This window comes from Lampetra fluviatilis, chromosome 1 (assembly GCF_964198595.1).
Source record: "Lampetra fluviatilis chromosome 1, kcLamFluv1.1, whole genome shotgun sequence".
NCBI lineage: Eukaryota > Metazoa > Chordata > Hyperoartia > Petromyzontiformes > Petromyzontidae > Lampetra > Lampetra fluviatilis.
The window spans coordinates 2,669,115-2,681,634 of NC_136275.1; the positions used below are offsets into that span (position 1 = coordinate 2,669,115).

The 12,520-nt window shown below is 47.3% G+C and overlaps 1 protein-coding gene across 1 annotated transcript in view; it reads left to right on the top strand.

Moving 5' to 3' along the window:
* The first annotated feature begins 541 nt into the window (after window positions 1–541).
* LOC144932034 (formin-like protein 3) overlaps window positions 542–12,520 on the top strand; it is a 60,648-nt gene continuing 48,669 nt past the window's right edge. Inside the window, exon 1 of the mRNA XM_078856123.1 lies at window positions 542–833. Within this exon, the coding sequence (XP_078712249.1) occupies window positions 699–833 (135 nt within the window). The 5' untranslated portion in view covers window positions 542–698. The remainder of the gene's footprint in view (window positions 834–12,520) is intronic.

Genomic DNA, 12,520 nt, shown 5'->3' on the forward strand with positions numbered 1-12,520 from the left:
GTTCATGTTCTTGGTTCTTTCGGCAAAGTCACGTAGAAGGGAAATAATAAAATAATACAAATTAAACATTATATTTTATTTTATTATTTCCCTTTTACGTGACTTTACCGAAAAAAAAGAATATGAATCCCTGCAGTCACGAAAGCTTTAAATCGAGATCTAATAGGGTTTGTTCGGATTCCACACTTCAGGTGGCCATTTGGACACTTTTAGTCGCTGGATTTTGCAGGTACTTTGACCGCTCGCCTTGTCCGGCTGACACCTGTACGACACACGCGAGAATATTAACAACGGCCTCAAAGCCCCCTTCCGGAGGCCCCCCCCACCCCCCCCTGAAAACGAGTGACGGACACTACTACACGTGGTCTCACGAGGACCCGCACCCGGGCCCCCCCCACTTGAGTGTATCCACCAAGGCAGGAGTGATGGTCCCGCCCGCTCCCCGTGACGACGCTTTCCGCTCGTCACGACACGCGGCTCAAGAGGCGTCGCCTCCTTCTCCGCCTCAGCCGAGCCGGAGCAGAATGGGCGAGCTGCCGTGAAGACGCGACCCCGACTTGAACCTGGGGGTGGCGTGGCGCGGGAGCAGGAGAGACCACCGGGGCGTCTAGAAGGAAGAGCCAAGCGGCAAAGAGAGAGAGAGCCGGCGAGTTCGAAAAGACCCACGCGGGCCGGGCGAGGTGATTAAGCACCCAGCCATGGGGAACGCCGGGAGCGTAGACGTCCTGCAGGGCAGCGCTGCCCCAGAGCCCCGGGTTCTCCACGGGCAGCCACCCCCTCGCCTGCCCATGCCCAGCGAGGAGGAGCTGGAGATGCGCTTCGCTGCCGTGCTGGTGAGTGCCCCGTGGGGTTCCCCTCGGCGACCCCTCTCCCCCCCCGATCCTGATAAGGGACCCCCCCTCGCCCCCCACCCCCGCCTCTAGACCCCTCGTGGTTTGGTTGTTTTGATGTCTCGCTGGTGTCGGAGTGATCGCCGCAAGTGACGCGTTGAGTGGCATGGGTGACTATTTGATCCATCCGTGATGCTGCTGCCTGGTGTATTGCACCCGGCAACATCACCGTCATCATCGGTATCATCAGCAACATCGTTATCAGTAGCATTGTATAATGCTCATCGTGGTATGTTTTTTTTAAAATCAGTAGCATCACAACTTCAGCAGCAGCAGCAGCACGAGAATCATCATCCTTGTCATTAGCATCATCATGATCATCATCGGTATCATCTTCGTCATCATCAGTGACTCGTTAACTCTCTTGGACCACCAAATCTTTTTACCGGGTGGGCAAGTTACTTTGTTGTGTGACCCGTTAACTTTTTTTTCAATGTGGCCACCTCCCAGTGACACAATGCTTCTCCTGTGTGACAATTTCACCACCATGTAGTGACCCCACTGACTACTGCCTAGAAACCACACGTCGTTGCCTGTCTCTGGGTGGCACGATAACCCTTCTGGAGTGGGCCGACTGACCCTCCCGAGTGAACCTACTGGGCGATTCACTGTCCTTCCTGTGGACTATTTGACGTGGGTCCTCAGTCAGACCCAAGTGTTGACCGAGGGGCGAATATCGACCGTTGTAGCACATTTACTGTTACGTATCTTGCCAACACTTCCTTGTTTTGTAGCGCAGAGTTGCACACAAGGAAGTCACACTAAATGTGTTCAGTATGTTGTCCTTTCCCCCGCACCTCCGATTCGCACGGTTGCCTACGTAGGGTGCGAAAGAAGATCCACGTACATACATACATATAACTGTCCTGTAAAAGTGCTGCGTAGTTGGGAACGAGTGGGGCTATCAGAATATACTTTGAAATTGCAGGTAACGAGTTAAGCGAATGACGGTGACCTCTATTGAAGGTAACGCGTTAATGGGACGCGTGGAGTCCATTGGAGTAATCAGCGCAGTGCGTGATGTGTTAATGAGAGGGACTTACTCCCCCCCCCCCGCACTCCACCACCCGTGCTCTCGTGAGATTCTGGACGCTGTGGGTACATTCTGGGGAAATCAGAGACAGTGACGGATCACGAGGGCGAGTGTCGCTTGGAACTAATGGGAAAAAACAATTAACCCGTAAAAACAACGTTTTTCACTATAAATCCTTTATATGCGTGTTCAATGGGCCACAATCCAGCCCACATTGGCTTGAGATGGCTGCCACCTATGGGTCAGATGATTGCCTGCCACCATTAAGCAATTGGTAATTAAATATAATTTGTTTTACCTAAAAAGTGTAAAATTTTGGAGAAAAAAAATTCACGAAAAGAAATTGTCACGCACAACGAGTCTGTGTGCAAAATGTCAGCTCGATTGGATCACGGGAAGTGGGGGTAAAAACGACCGAAAGATTTGCACGGTCGTAAGCGCGCAAGCAAGCAAGCAAGTGAACTTAATATAAAGGATTTTAAAACATCGTCAGCCCCCACGTCTGTTTAGCCACCCGCAAAGTCGCGTTTCGGATGGAATCGTAGCGGCGTTTTTTGGGGTATTCTCTACGACGCTGGATCGGTTCCATTTCCATGACAAGTGGAGTGTCACATCGGCACAACAAAACCAACACGCACACGCACCTGCCCCCCGATCGTTACTCATTCCGTGATCTTTAACGGGAGCCGTGCACCCCTTTCGTTCCCAAGCGTTAGACAAATGCACACTTAAATTTCGATTTAAAGCTTTCGTGACTGCAGGGATTCATCTGCTTGGTTCTTTCGGTAAAGTCACGTAGAATGGAAACAATACAAATAATAAAATAAAACATAATAAAATAATTCTCACGACGTTTCGGCCACACCGCAAGCAGCCGTCATCAGGTGAAGACCAGGTCCGTCGGGGAGACAGCGTCTGAATGAAGTGCACACCGTCAATAAATACAAAGGGGTTGAGGAAAGAGAGTGAGTTGCACTCACGTGCCCGTTCTTGATTTGTCTTTTCGACGATTTACCTTCTAAAAAGATCTGGCCATGTCTCGCACCCTCAGAGAGGGCATCTCCAGGCGGTGCGTTCACCCCAGGTTAAGAAGAATAAGAAGCACCACACTGCTCTAGGACATGAGTGAGATGGTTGATCGATCGCTGACGACTGCCCAACACAAGCCCGTGTGCTCCGATGGGAATCACGTGGGACTTCAGTTAATTCCGCTACCCCGGATGGCGTGGAATGGCTTAGAACATTAACATTCTTAGTTTCGATTTGAAGTTTTCGTGACTGTAAGGATTCATACTCTTTGGTTCGTTCGGTAAAGTCACCTGATGACGGACGCTTGTGTTGCGCCCGAAACGTCGTAGTTGAATTTAGTTATTTTCATTTTTTTTTCACCAACGTGACTTTACCGAAATAACCAAAGAGTGTTAACATTCTAATTTGTAGTCTGTTGCTTGTTTTCACGCGACGTACAACAGAAGAAAAGTAATTGCAATGGCAGGAACAATGTCTAACACCTGTAATATTGATACAGTGTGTGTTTGTATATATATTGCACATTAGTTCAGCTTCCCTTGAAACACAATCGCAATTTTCAAAATGCCCAAATCCTGAAAGTTACACTTTTGAACACGTAGCAAAAGTTTAGTCGACGCCTTTATCTGAGTTGGTCACCAGCGGTCAATGCATATTCCCCGCAACGGCTATGTGCTACATGGATCAGAGATTAAAATGTGTTTTTGCTCCATTTAGAGTTTGAGGTCATTGCATCATTGTGCTTTCACGACAGTGAACCCGCGTTTCCACGCAGTTGATAGGTTTCTTCGCTTGGAAAGCGATCACAATCCTCAACAATTTCACCTTCAAACTTCCAACACCACTCGACACCCCTTCCTCCCCCGCTCGATTGGTTCCATGGCAGTGGGGTATAACATCGGCACAACACAAACACGACACACACATGCACCTCCCACGACCGTTGCTGGTTCCGTGACTCAATCGCAAATTCCTACATTGACTCATTGATTCCTTCATTCATTGATTCGTTCGTCAACTCTTTCACTCAATCGTTCGCTCGCGGCCAGCTTTTCGTACGGCTTCTTGAGATGCCAAACCATTGAGATGATGTGTCCATCTCAATCGTATAGCATCTCATCATTCTCAAATTAAAAAAAATTTGCACGGCAATAAACTCCGGATGGAACGATGCATCTATTCGCCGATTATTGGATTTAGCTCCCGAAACACACACGTAACATCTCGAGTTTAAGACATAATGTAGTTTTATGTGCTGTATATTGATGTCGTACGGTATGGGTTCATGCCGCCTATGGAGTAAGGCGAGGAGCTATAATTCAGCGCAACACACCCAGTCGATATGAACATTTTCTCAGACCTCATTTGTGACTTTTCATCGAATTCACTGAGTTTGGGGGAGGGTTGGTAGATCGCTCTAGACATTTTAATTAGCATATTAAAATCGAGGCTAACTGGATACAAAAAAAACCTTCGCCCAATCTGCTTAAAACAAATAAATATAGCTTCATGAGTCAAAAAATCTTTTTTTCCTCGGGAAATTTTAAATGTTAAAAATATTTTCCATTTTTTCGCGTGGGTCATTGTTTCCACTTGCTGCGAGGAGCCCCCCCCCAAATGTAACCTCTCTACTCGGGAGTCTCGCGACGAGTGCGCCGCTTCTGAATAAGGGGTCGTCCATAAATGACGTCACGCACCTGGGGGGGGGGGAGGAGGGGGGTCAGACATTTGTGACGATGTGTGACGAGGGGGGGGGGGGGTTGAGAAATGTGACGTCACATCAATGATGCGCAACTTTAAACAAATATAGACAACACGTTCTACTTAATTAAATAGACGTTTTAATAAATGTTTTCTCCTACAACATCAGAGTGCAGCGGCACATTAAATACGCACTACAATGACAATAGTTTAAAGCGATTTGAAGCATGTTTTATTTTGGGGGGGGGGGGGGCAGAGCTTTTTGACGTCATATTTGATGGGGGGGGTCTGACTTTTTGTGACGTCGTGTGACGATGGGGCGGGGGGGGGGGTCAAAAATCGTCCAAAATCGCGTGACGTCATTTATGTCCGTCCCCTAAAGGCGTCGTGAGGGACTCTCAGCCTCAGAGGCAGCGATGTTTCGCCTGTCCTTCGCTGCCTGGCAGCAGCGTTTACTCAAACCACATCTCCGCCTCGGTTTTCAAGGACCGAAACAGGTGGAGGACTCCTCCACAAATCTGGCTGTCGCCTGATGAAGCTAGTTGTAATTACTGTCGAAACGTCGTAACTCAGATTGCTAATGTTGTGGCTTGGCTCTCCAACACACCGGTGTGCTGTACTAGTATACTACACTATACACTACACTACACACTACACTATACACTACACTATACACTATACTATACACTAGTGCTGTACTAGTATACTACACTATACACTACATTATACACTACACTATACACTACACTATACACTTCACTATACACTACACTATACACTACACTATACACTAGTGCTGTACTAGTATACTACACTATACACTACACTGTACACTACACTATACACTACACTATACACTACACTATACACTAGTGCTGTACAAGTATACTACACTATACACTACACTATACACTACACTACACACTACACTATACACTACACTATACACTATACTATACACTAGTGCTGTACTAGTATACTACACTATACACTACATTATACACTACACTATACACTACGCTATACACTACACTATACACTACACTATACACTAGTGCTGTACTAGTATACTACACTATACACTACACTGTACACTACACTATACACTACACTATACACTACACTATACACTAGTGCTGTACAAGTATACTACACTATACACTACACTATACACTACACTATACACTACACTATACACTACACTATACACTAGTGCTGTACTAGTATACTACACTATACACTACATTATACACTACACTATACACTACACTATACACTACACTATACACTAGTGCTGTACTAGTATACTACACTATACACTACACTATACACTACACTATACACTACACTATACACTACACTATACACTACACTATTCACTAGTGCTGTACTAGTGACGAATTGGCCACGTTGTGTTTACGTGACAACCCTCACGAGTTGGCTGTGTCGGGTGGTGGCGGGTTTTAACGACACATTTATATATTTACTCGATCTAACCCCAAAACAACCCTCTATTATGAAAGTGGCGATTCTCTCGTGCCGCTTTGTGGATCCTCCCGGCTCTTTCTCTCCGCCTACGCCACCGCTGCAGATGCTTCTTGTTTCTTCTTCTTGTCATTTCGAGTGGCTGCTGGTGTAGATGCAGAGCGACAACTGCAATTTGACATTCACCTGAGCAAGCCAGCCAACCGCGTTAGGAACAGCGGAGCGGTGCATCATCATCATCATCGTCATCGCCGTGATGTCTCCTTCGTATTTGGGGACCGGACATTGCGTCGTTATTACGTTGTGCTACGGATGTGTTCTGGATGACCGCAGTCACAAACTGGAGTTTTTTTTTATTTTCCATGTGTGCATCAGGTATGTGCATCTACTGCCGTGGTTTGTGTGGATGCGGTTTAGGGTGGATCATGAGCTTCTTGGAAGATCAGACACAGGTATCTTGTGCTTTGGGTCCTTCACGACGACGTGTTTGTTTTGTGAGTTCTATTGAACACCATTCAGCTCTCCAATCTGCATCGGGGGTGAACTTGCATTGGTGGAGGTTAAGCGCTGCAAATGCTAAGGGTGGCTCATGCATATTTCCACTTTCCTGTGCTAGCAAATGCCAAGTGTGATATCACGTTAGCCACTAACGTTGTCACACACCTACTCTGGAATATGCTCACTGGAAGGTGTCGCTAACTTAATGGCCGATCCGTTAACGACGATTTGAAATCACGCGAATGTACCGTTGTTTCACCGTTCGCATGTTTACAGCCTTTGCGTGACCCAGAGCCAGATGGTGAACGATGCTTTGACAGAAGATTCATCAATAACGGTAATGCCTCTCCGCAGGCTAAAATAGCTCCACAAAGAAAATGCATTAAGTCAAATGTGAAATCGATACAAATGGGTTTAAAATGTTTGCACTTAACGCCGATAAATACGGCGTGTGTGTGTGTGTGTTTCACCGTGCATGGAGGGGTGGATTTTGTTGGCAGATAAGACGTGTACGCTGTTGATGAGGCCGTTCACCTCTTCTTGAGCGTGGATATGTTTTTGTTGCTTCTGATTATCCTAATATGCGTACACCGCGTGGCTCATCTGCAAACAAGATTCATATTTCGTGGACATTCCTAGCAGTAAAATTCTGCGCAGAGCGTTAATTGGCCATTCTGCAAGGCGTTTGTTGGGATCTATGAAAGAGAGTTTATGATGAAGCTACAAAAGGAAGTTTATAAAAAAAGAAACACAGCAAACGCTCGCCTAAGGCGTGAAATCACAACTCAATCTGTTTTGACATTAAGCGGTTAGGTGTGTCAGAGTGCCAAGCTGACAACCGCTTAAAACCTGGCTGTAAATCCGGGCAGCCACCTCGTGACTAAGCCGGGCTCTCAACTTTGGTGAGTTGATGAGCTTAGCTCTGTCACCAATGACTGCACGAAAACTCCCTCCTCCCCTCCTCCATCACGTTAAATTTGGTCCTGTGCTTAATTTGGTAAATTTCCAACTCTGAGAATTTTAATATTTGTTTGGCTTTCAAATGGCAGGGGGAATGGGACTGTGCTGCCCCCTAGTGTGTGGACCAGGGGTCACTGGAATCGATCTCCGATGTAGCTCTGTCATATCTACTTCCATGGGCCATCCTCTAAGTTGAGGGGACGCACTGTTTTGTGAGCGATCCCAGTGGATCCTTCCTCTCGTGACATGATTCCGATAGCACATTCGGGATAAAAATTAGAGGGGGGAATTTCTTTTTTTTGTAAAACGCAAGCATGAAAAATATTATACCAGAATCAGAATCTTTATTGAGACTGGAAGAATCCGATAAGCTATTAAGCTCTTTTCCACAGATGTCCAGTAGAGGTGGGTCAGAAAGTTACAACAATAAACAACACAGAAGCTGATAGGAGTACAAACTTTAGAAGAGTTAAGCAAGTCACTTAAGTAAAAATTCAATAAAGTATATGAGTACAAATTGCTAAGTACATCACTAAAGCTGTTACTGTTGAGGCGAGAGGCTCTTGACACGTCAACGCGAGGCGTGCACTGATATGCGGTTGATTGGTAGAGCCCTTTGGCCTCGTGGCGGATGCGAGCGTGAGTTGCACGGATGCGGCCAGAGCCATGGTTTTGTGGCCACCGCAACGCCTCGACTGACGGTCGGCTCCAGTGTGTGGCGCCTCGGAGGAGTAACGGGCCACACCCAGTATTTCCAAGCTCTCTGTGCTGCCTTTTTAAAAAATATATGGCGCTCAACTCACAATCAGAAGGTCAACTGGGATAGATTGATAAAAAAAAGCGAATACAGCCTTGTGGGAAATTTAGTGGCTGGCCTACGTTGGGACTGGCCCAGCCACCTCCGCCCCCACCCACCTGACCCCGTGCCTCATGATCAGAGTGGAAATTCTGTCACGGTAAACTCTGGAACGGTGAGCGTAAGTTGGGCTTGAGTAGACAGCCAGATTAGGGGGGTGAATGATGGCCGATGGTCAAGACTAATTACGGAGTGGCAGCCGCGGAATTGAACGCGTCTGAGAGGCCGTCCACCTGGAGGAGATGACATCAACTCTTGAGCAGATGCTTCGGTGGATTCCATCGCATCGTATTTGTCGTGGGAGATGGCGACATTAATGGGGGAGGACTGAATTCGTGACGTTATTCACATTAAATTTCGATTGAAAGCTTTCGTGATTGCAGGGATTCATCTTCTTGGTTCTTTCGGTAAAGTCACAACACAAGCAGCCTCTTGATATGCAAATTATTTTGTCAAGGCGCCCTTTCCCCTCCCCCTTCCAACCCAGCTTATATATATGCTCCAAGCACGTGTGCTGTTTCATTCAGACGCTGTCGCCTCGACAGACCTGGTTTCACCTGAGGACGGCTGCTTGCGTTGTGGCCGAAACGTCGTGAGAATTGTTTAATTATGTTTTATTTTTATTATTTTATTACTTCCCTTCTACGTGACTTTACCGAAAGTACCAAGAAGGTTATTCACATTGCAAAGCGGCTCTTGAATTATTGATTTTTTTTTTTACAGAATTCGAACAAAATGTATTTTCTTGTTAGTTTTGGTTGCCGACCCCTGATCATTCCCATCGACCATGAACCTCCCGCGGGCTTGAGTGTCGCCCACCGGCTCGCTGGGGCAGGGCACGTTCACGTGACTTCTTCAATAGTAGACCTTCCACGGCGGCGAGTTTTGAATTGTGGCCTTCGAATGTGTCCAATGAGCTCACGCGGCTGTCGGTGCTATCCTGAGAGCGGCTGATATGAAGTGGATGTGGGAAGCTCGGTTGAGGGCTCTTGGGTTGGTGTGTAATTTCCTGTTGTTTCACTGCCCTCGTTGCAAGAGAGTCGCGGTTGCACATGAGCCGTGTACGACACAGGCGGACACGCGCGCGCGCGCGTGCGCACAATGCTATAAAGAGACCGGCAGCTCCATCACACCATTGTTTTATGACTGCCATCACATTTGTATCAGTGCTTGTAAGTAAATATTTTGGATCGGCTTTTTCTTTTTGCGATGATAATTCTCAAATTAGCAATGTTTGACGGCCTTGACAATAAGTCAATTGCTGTTCAATTACGCAAATAATGAAAGCTGAAGTTCGATAATTTCGTGGGATGACAGGCTGTTCATTATTTGGATTCATCCAATAAATGCAAAAATATTGCATCCTCGTATTAGATCAATATATATATCGTGACCATAACGATAGGAGCAATATCTATAAACAGTAATATTGATTTAAAATTACCATACTTTTTTTTATTCTATAAATTATTGGTTAATGTATTGCGTGGTAACCCCCGCATGCTGCAAGCTACTTCTATGCAATGTTTTTTTTTTATGGAAAAGTTATTACACGCAGGGCGAGGCGTCTAAGACTCCTTTACTATCCAAATGAAACAAACAATTCTAGATTTGAAGCTTTCGTGACTGCAAGGAATCATCTTCTTAGGTTTTTTCGGTAAAGTCACGTAGAAAGTAAAATATTGATATCAATGATACAGCTAATCTGGCTGTGACGGTCCCACCTGATGACGGAGACTTGTGTTGCCTCCGAAACGTCGTGATTTTTTATTTTATTTTATTTTACTTTCTACGTGACTTTACCGAAAAAACCTAAGAAGATGAAACAAACAACTCATATACGTTTAATTGTTCGTGATATAACACAGAACATTGCGTGTTATTTAAAATGGTAAATGGGGAAGTAAAACAGCATTCATCCATGACTTAACACTGCCAATGGCATAGGCAAATTATTTGAACAAGTGGTGGACCACTCGTGTGCATCGTGTTAAAGCACACGGGCAGTGGGCATTGAGTGTGCAGGCGGTGCAACTACACCAGGGCTCGCCACACCGGTCAGAGGGAGCCAGGAGTTGGGCCACGCAGCAGCGGGGTGGAAATTGTTCAGGAGGGGGGCCCTATTTAATTCCTTATTCTAGGGCCCACGTCAACAACCACGCTCACACCACGTGCACAAAACGCAGTGCACAGGCTACCGACAGTACACAGGCTAACATCCTGCCACCGTGGCGAGATGTTAACTACCTCGCCTGGTGTACAGGAGGTCGTGAGTTCGATCCCGACCCTGATAATGCCTGTATAGTTGGAGTTTGCATGTCTCTCTCCCCGTGGTCGCGTCGATTTTTTTCTCTGGGAAACTTCAGTTTTCCCCTACACGTTTACAATCAACATGCGTTTCGAGTGTTTGGCTTCTATAAATGTCAACATGATAAGCCACTTCGTTGAGCTATATAACTCAGTGAGCATTACCTGGTGAAAAAAAATAGTTTTTTTGTTTAGACACCCCCTGCTATCGGTATATCGGTGGCTGGGGTGGTAGGGCAGCGCTCCTGAACTCGGTTGGCCGGGTTCAAAGGGCAGCATGCTAACCCCTTGAACCCGGCCACCCGGGTTCAATTCCTGCTCACGGCCAACAACACCAGTGACGATTATCTGAACCGTTCCTGGGTTTTACCCCTAGGTCGACTCACCCTCAAATGAGTACCTGGTACAGTGTGTAAACATCGCTACTAAGGGAGACAAAGGCGGCCGGGCGTGGTGCTGTTCCGGCCTTCGCACGTTTGTGCCTTCTTTCGCACCGTACGTAGCCAACCGTGCCCATCGGAGGTGCTCGCCATCAGCACTTGCCCCAAAAACACATCGTGTCTCGGAGGCTTACCCGGGGCATCTTTGTCGCTGGTGCTGTCACTGGCCCTGCCGGAAGCAGCGGCGAGCCGTCGGGCAGAGGGGAGGGGGGTGGTAGAGTTGGCCTGCGAGAGCTGCAGTGGTAAATGGATGTGTGGAGGAGAGGAGGGGGGTTGGGTTCTCTTCCTCTGGGCAGGTGGCAGCGATTGATAAGGGGCGGGGGGGCGGGGGGGGCCGTAAAGTTTCTGAGTAAGTGCCACGCAGCTCAGCGTGGAGCAGGAAAAGCAGTTTAGCCGCAAATACCAGAAACGAGTAAGTCGGTTCGCAGCCTTCTCTCTCTCTCTTTTTTTTGGGGCACATTAAAAAAAAGACACACACACACGGGTAACGCTCATCGACGGCGGCGGTAAGATGCGGCACTTGAGTGCCAACCTCCGCTTGACACGGTCGGCTGCGTACGGTGCGAAAGAAGTCCAACGTTGCACGCATGCAGTCATGTAAAACTGAACTCTGATGGCGTGAGTTTGTTCAACTGCACGGTGTTCTGTATGCAGTGACGCTCTGCCTAAATGAGGCCCTATTATCTGCTACTTTCCTTATTCATATTATCCGCGTATCGATTCTTCCTGTTATCCATCCTTTTTTCTCCAGATGAAACGGATCACCTTTAAGCAGTGACGAATGTCATCTTATTATCCGGCTTATCCGCAGATTTTCACCCAACAGTAGACTCGCCGAATCACTAAACTCATCCAGTCGTCCGCGTCTTGTTGCGGATAAGAGGAGCAACACTTAGGTGGCGTCCAATTCATCGCGTTTCCCCGCATTCATCCGTGAAATAATAAAAACACGCACGAGTTCCTCCTTCTGGGTTAGAAGTGATACCAAACAGCGACGCTCACATCTCCACCGAACGGCGATGCAGTCACCACCGCGAATTGTTTATAATCCGTTTTTTTCTGTTTGTTTGTTTGTTACAAACACCCGTTCGCAAATGTCCCGCAAACATTTTGGACGCGAAGACAAACGCAGCGTGCTCGCGTCCGTACTGGTCCTCGTGGGAAGCCGCTTGTAGGAGGCCTTATGGGAAAAGCCAGGGTACGGGAAGGAACCACAGGCATCGTGGAAGGAAGCACCAGTGGTCGCCGTGCGGCTCCGCTTGGCCGCCTCTCTTCCACTCGCTCAACGCAGCTGGGCCGAACCGGGATTAACGGTCGTTGC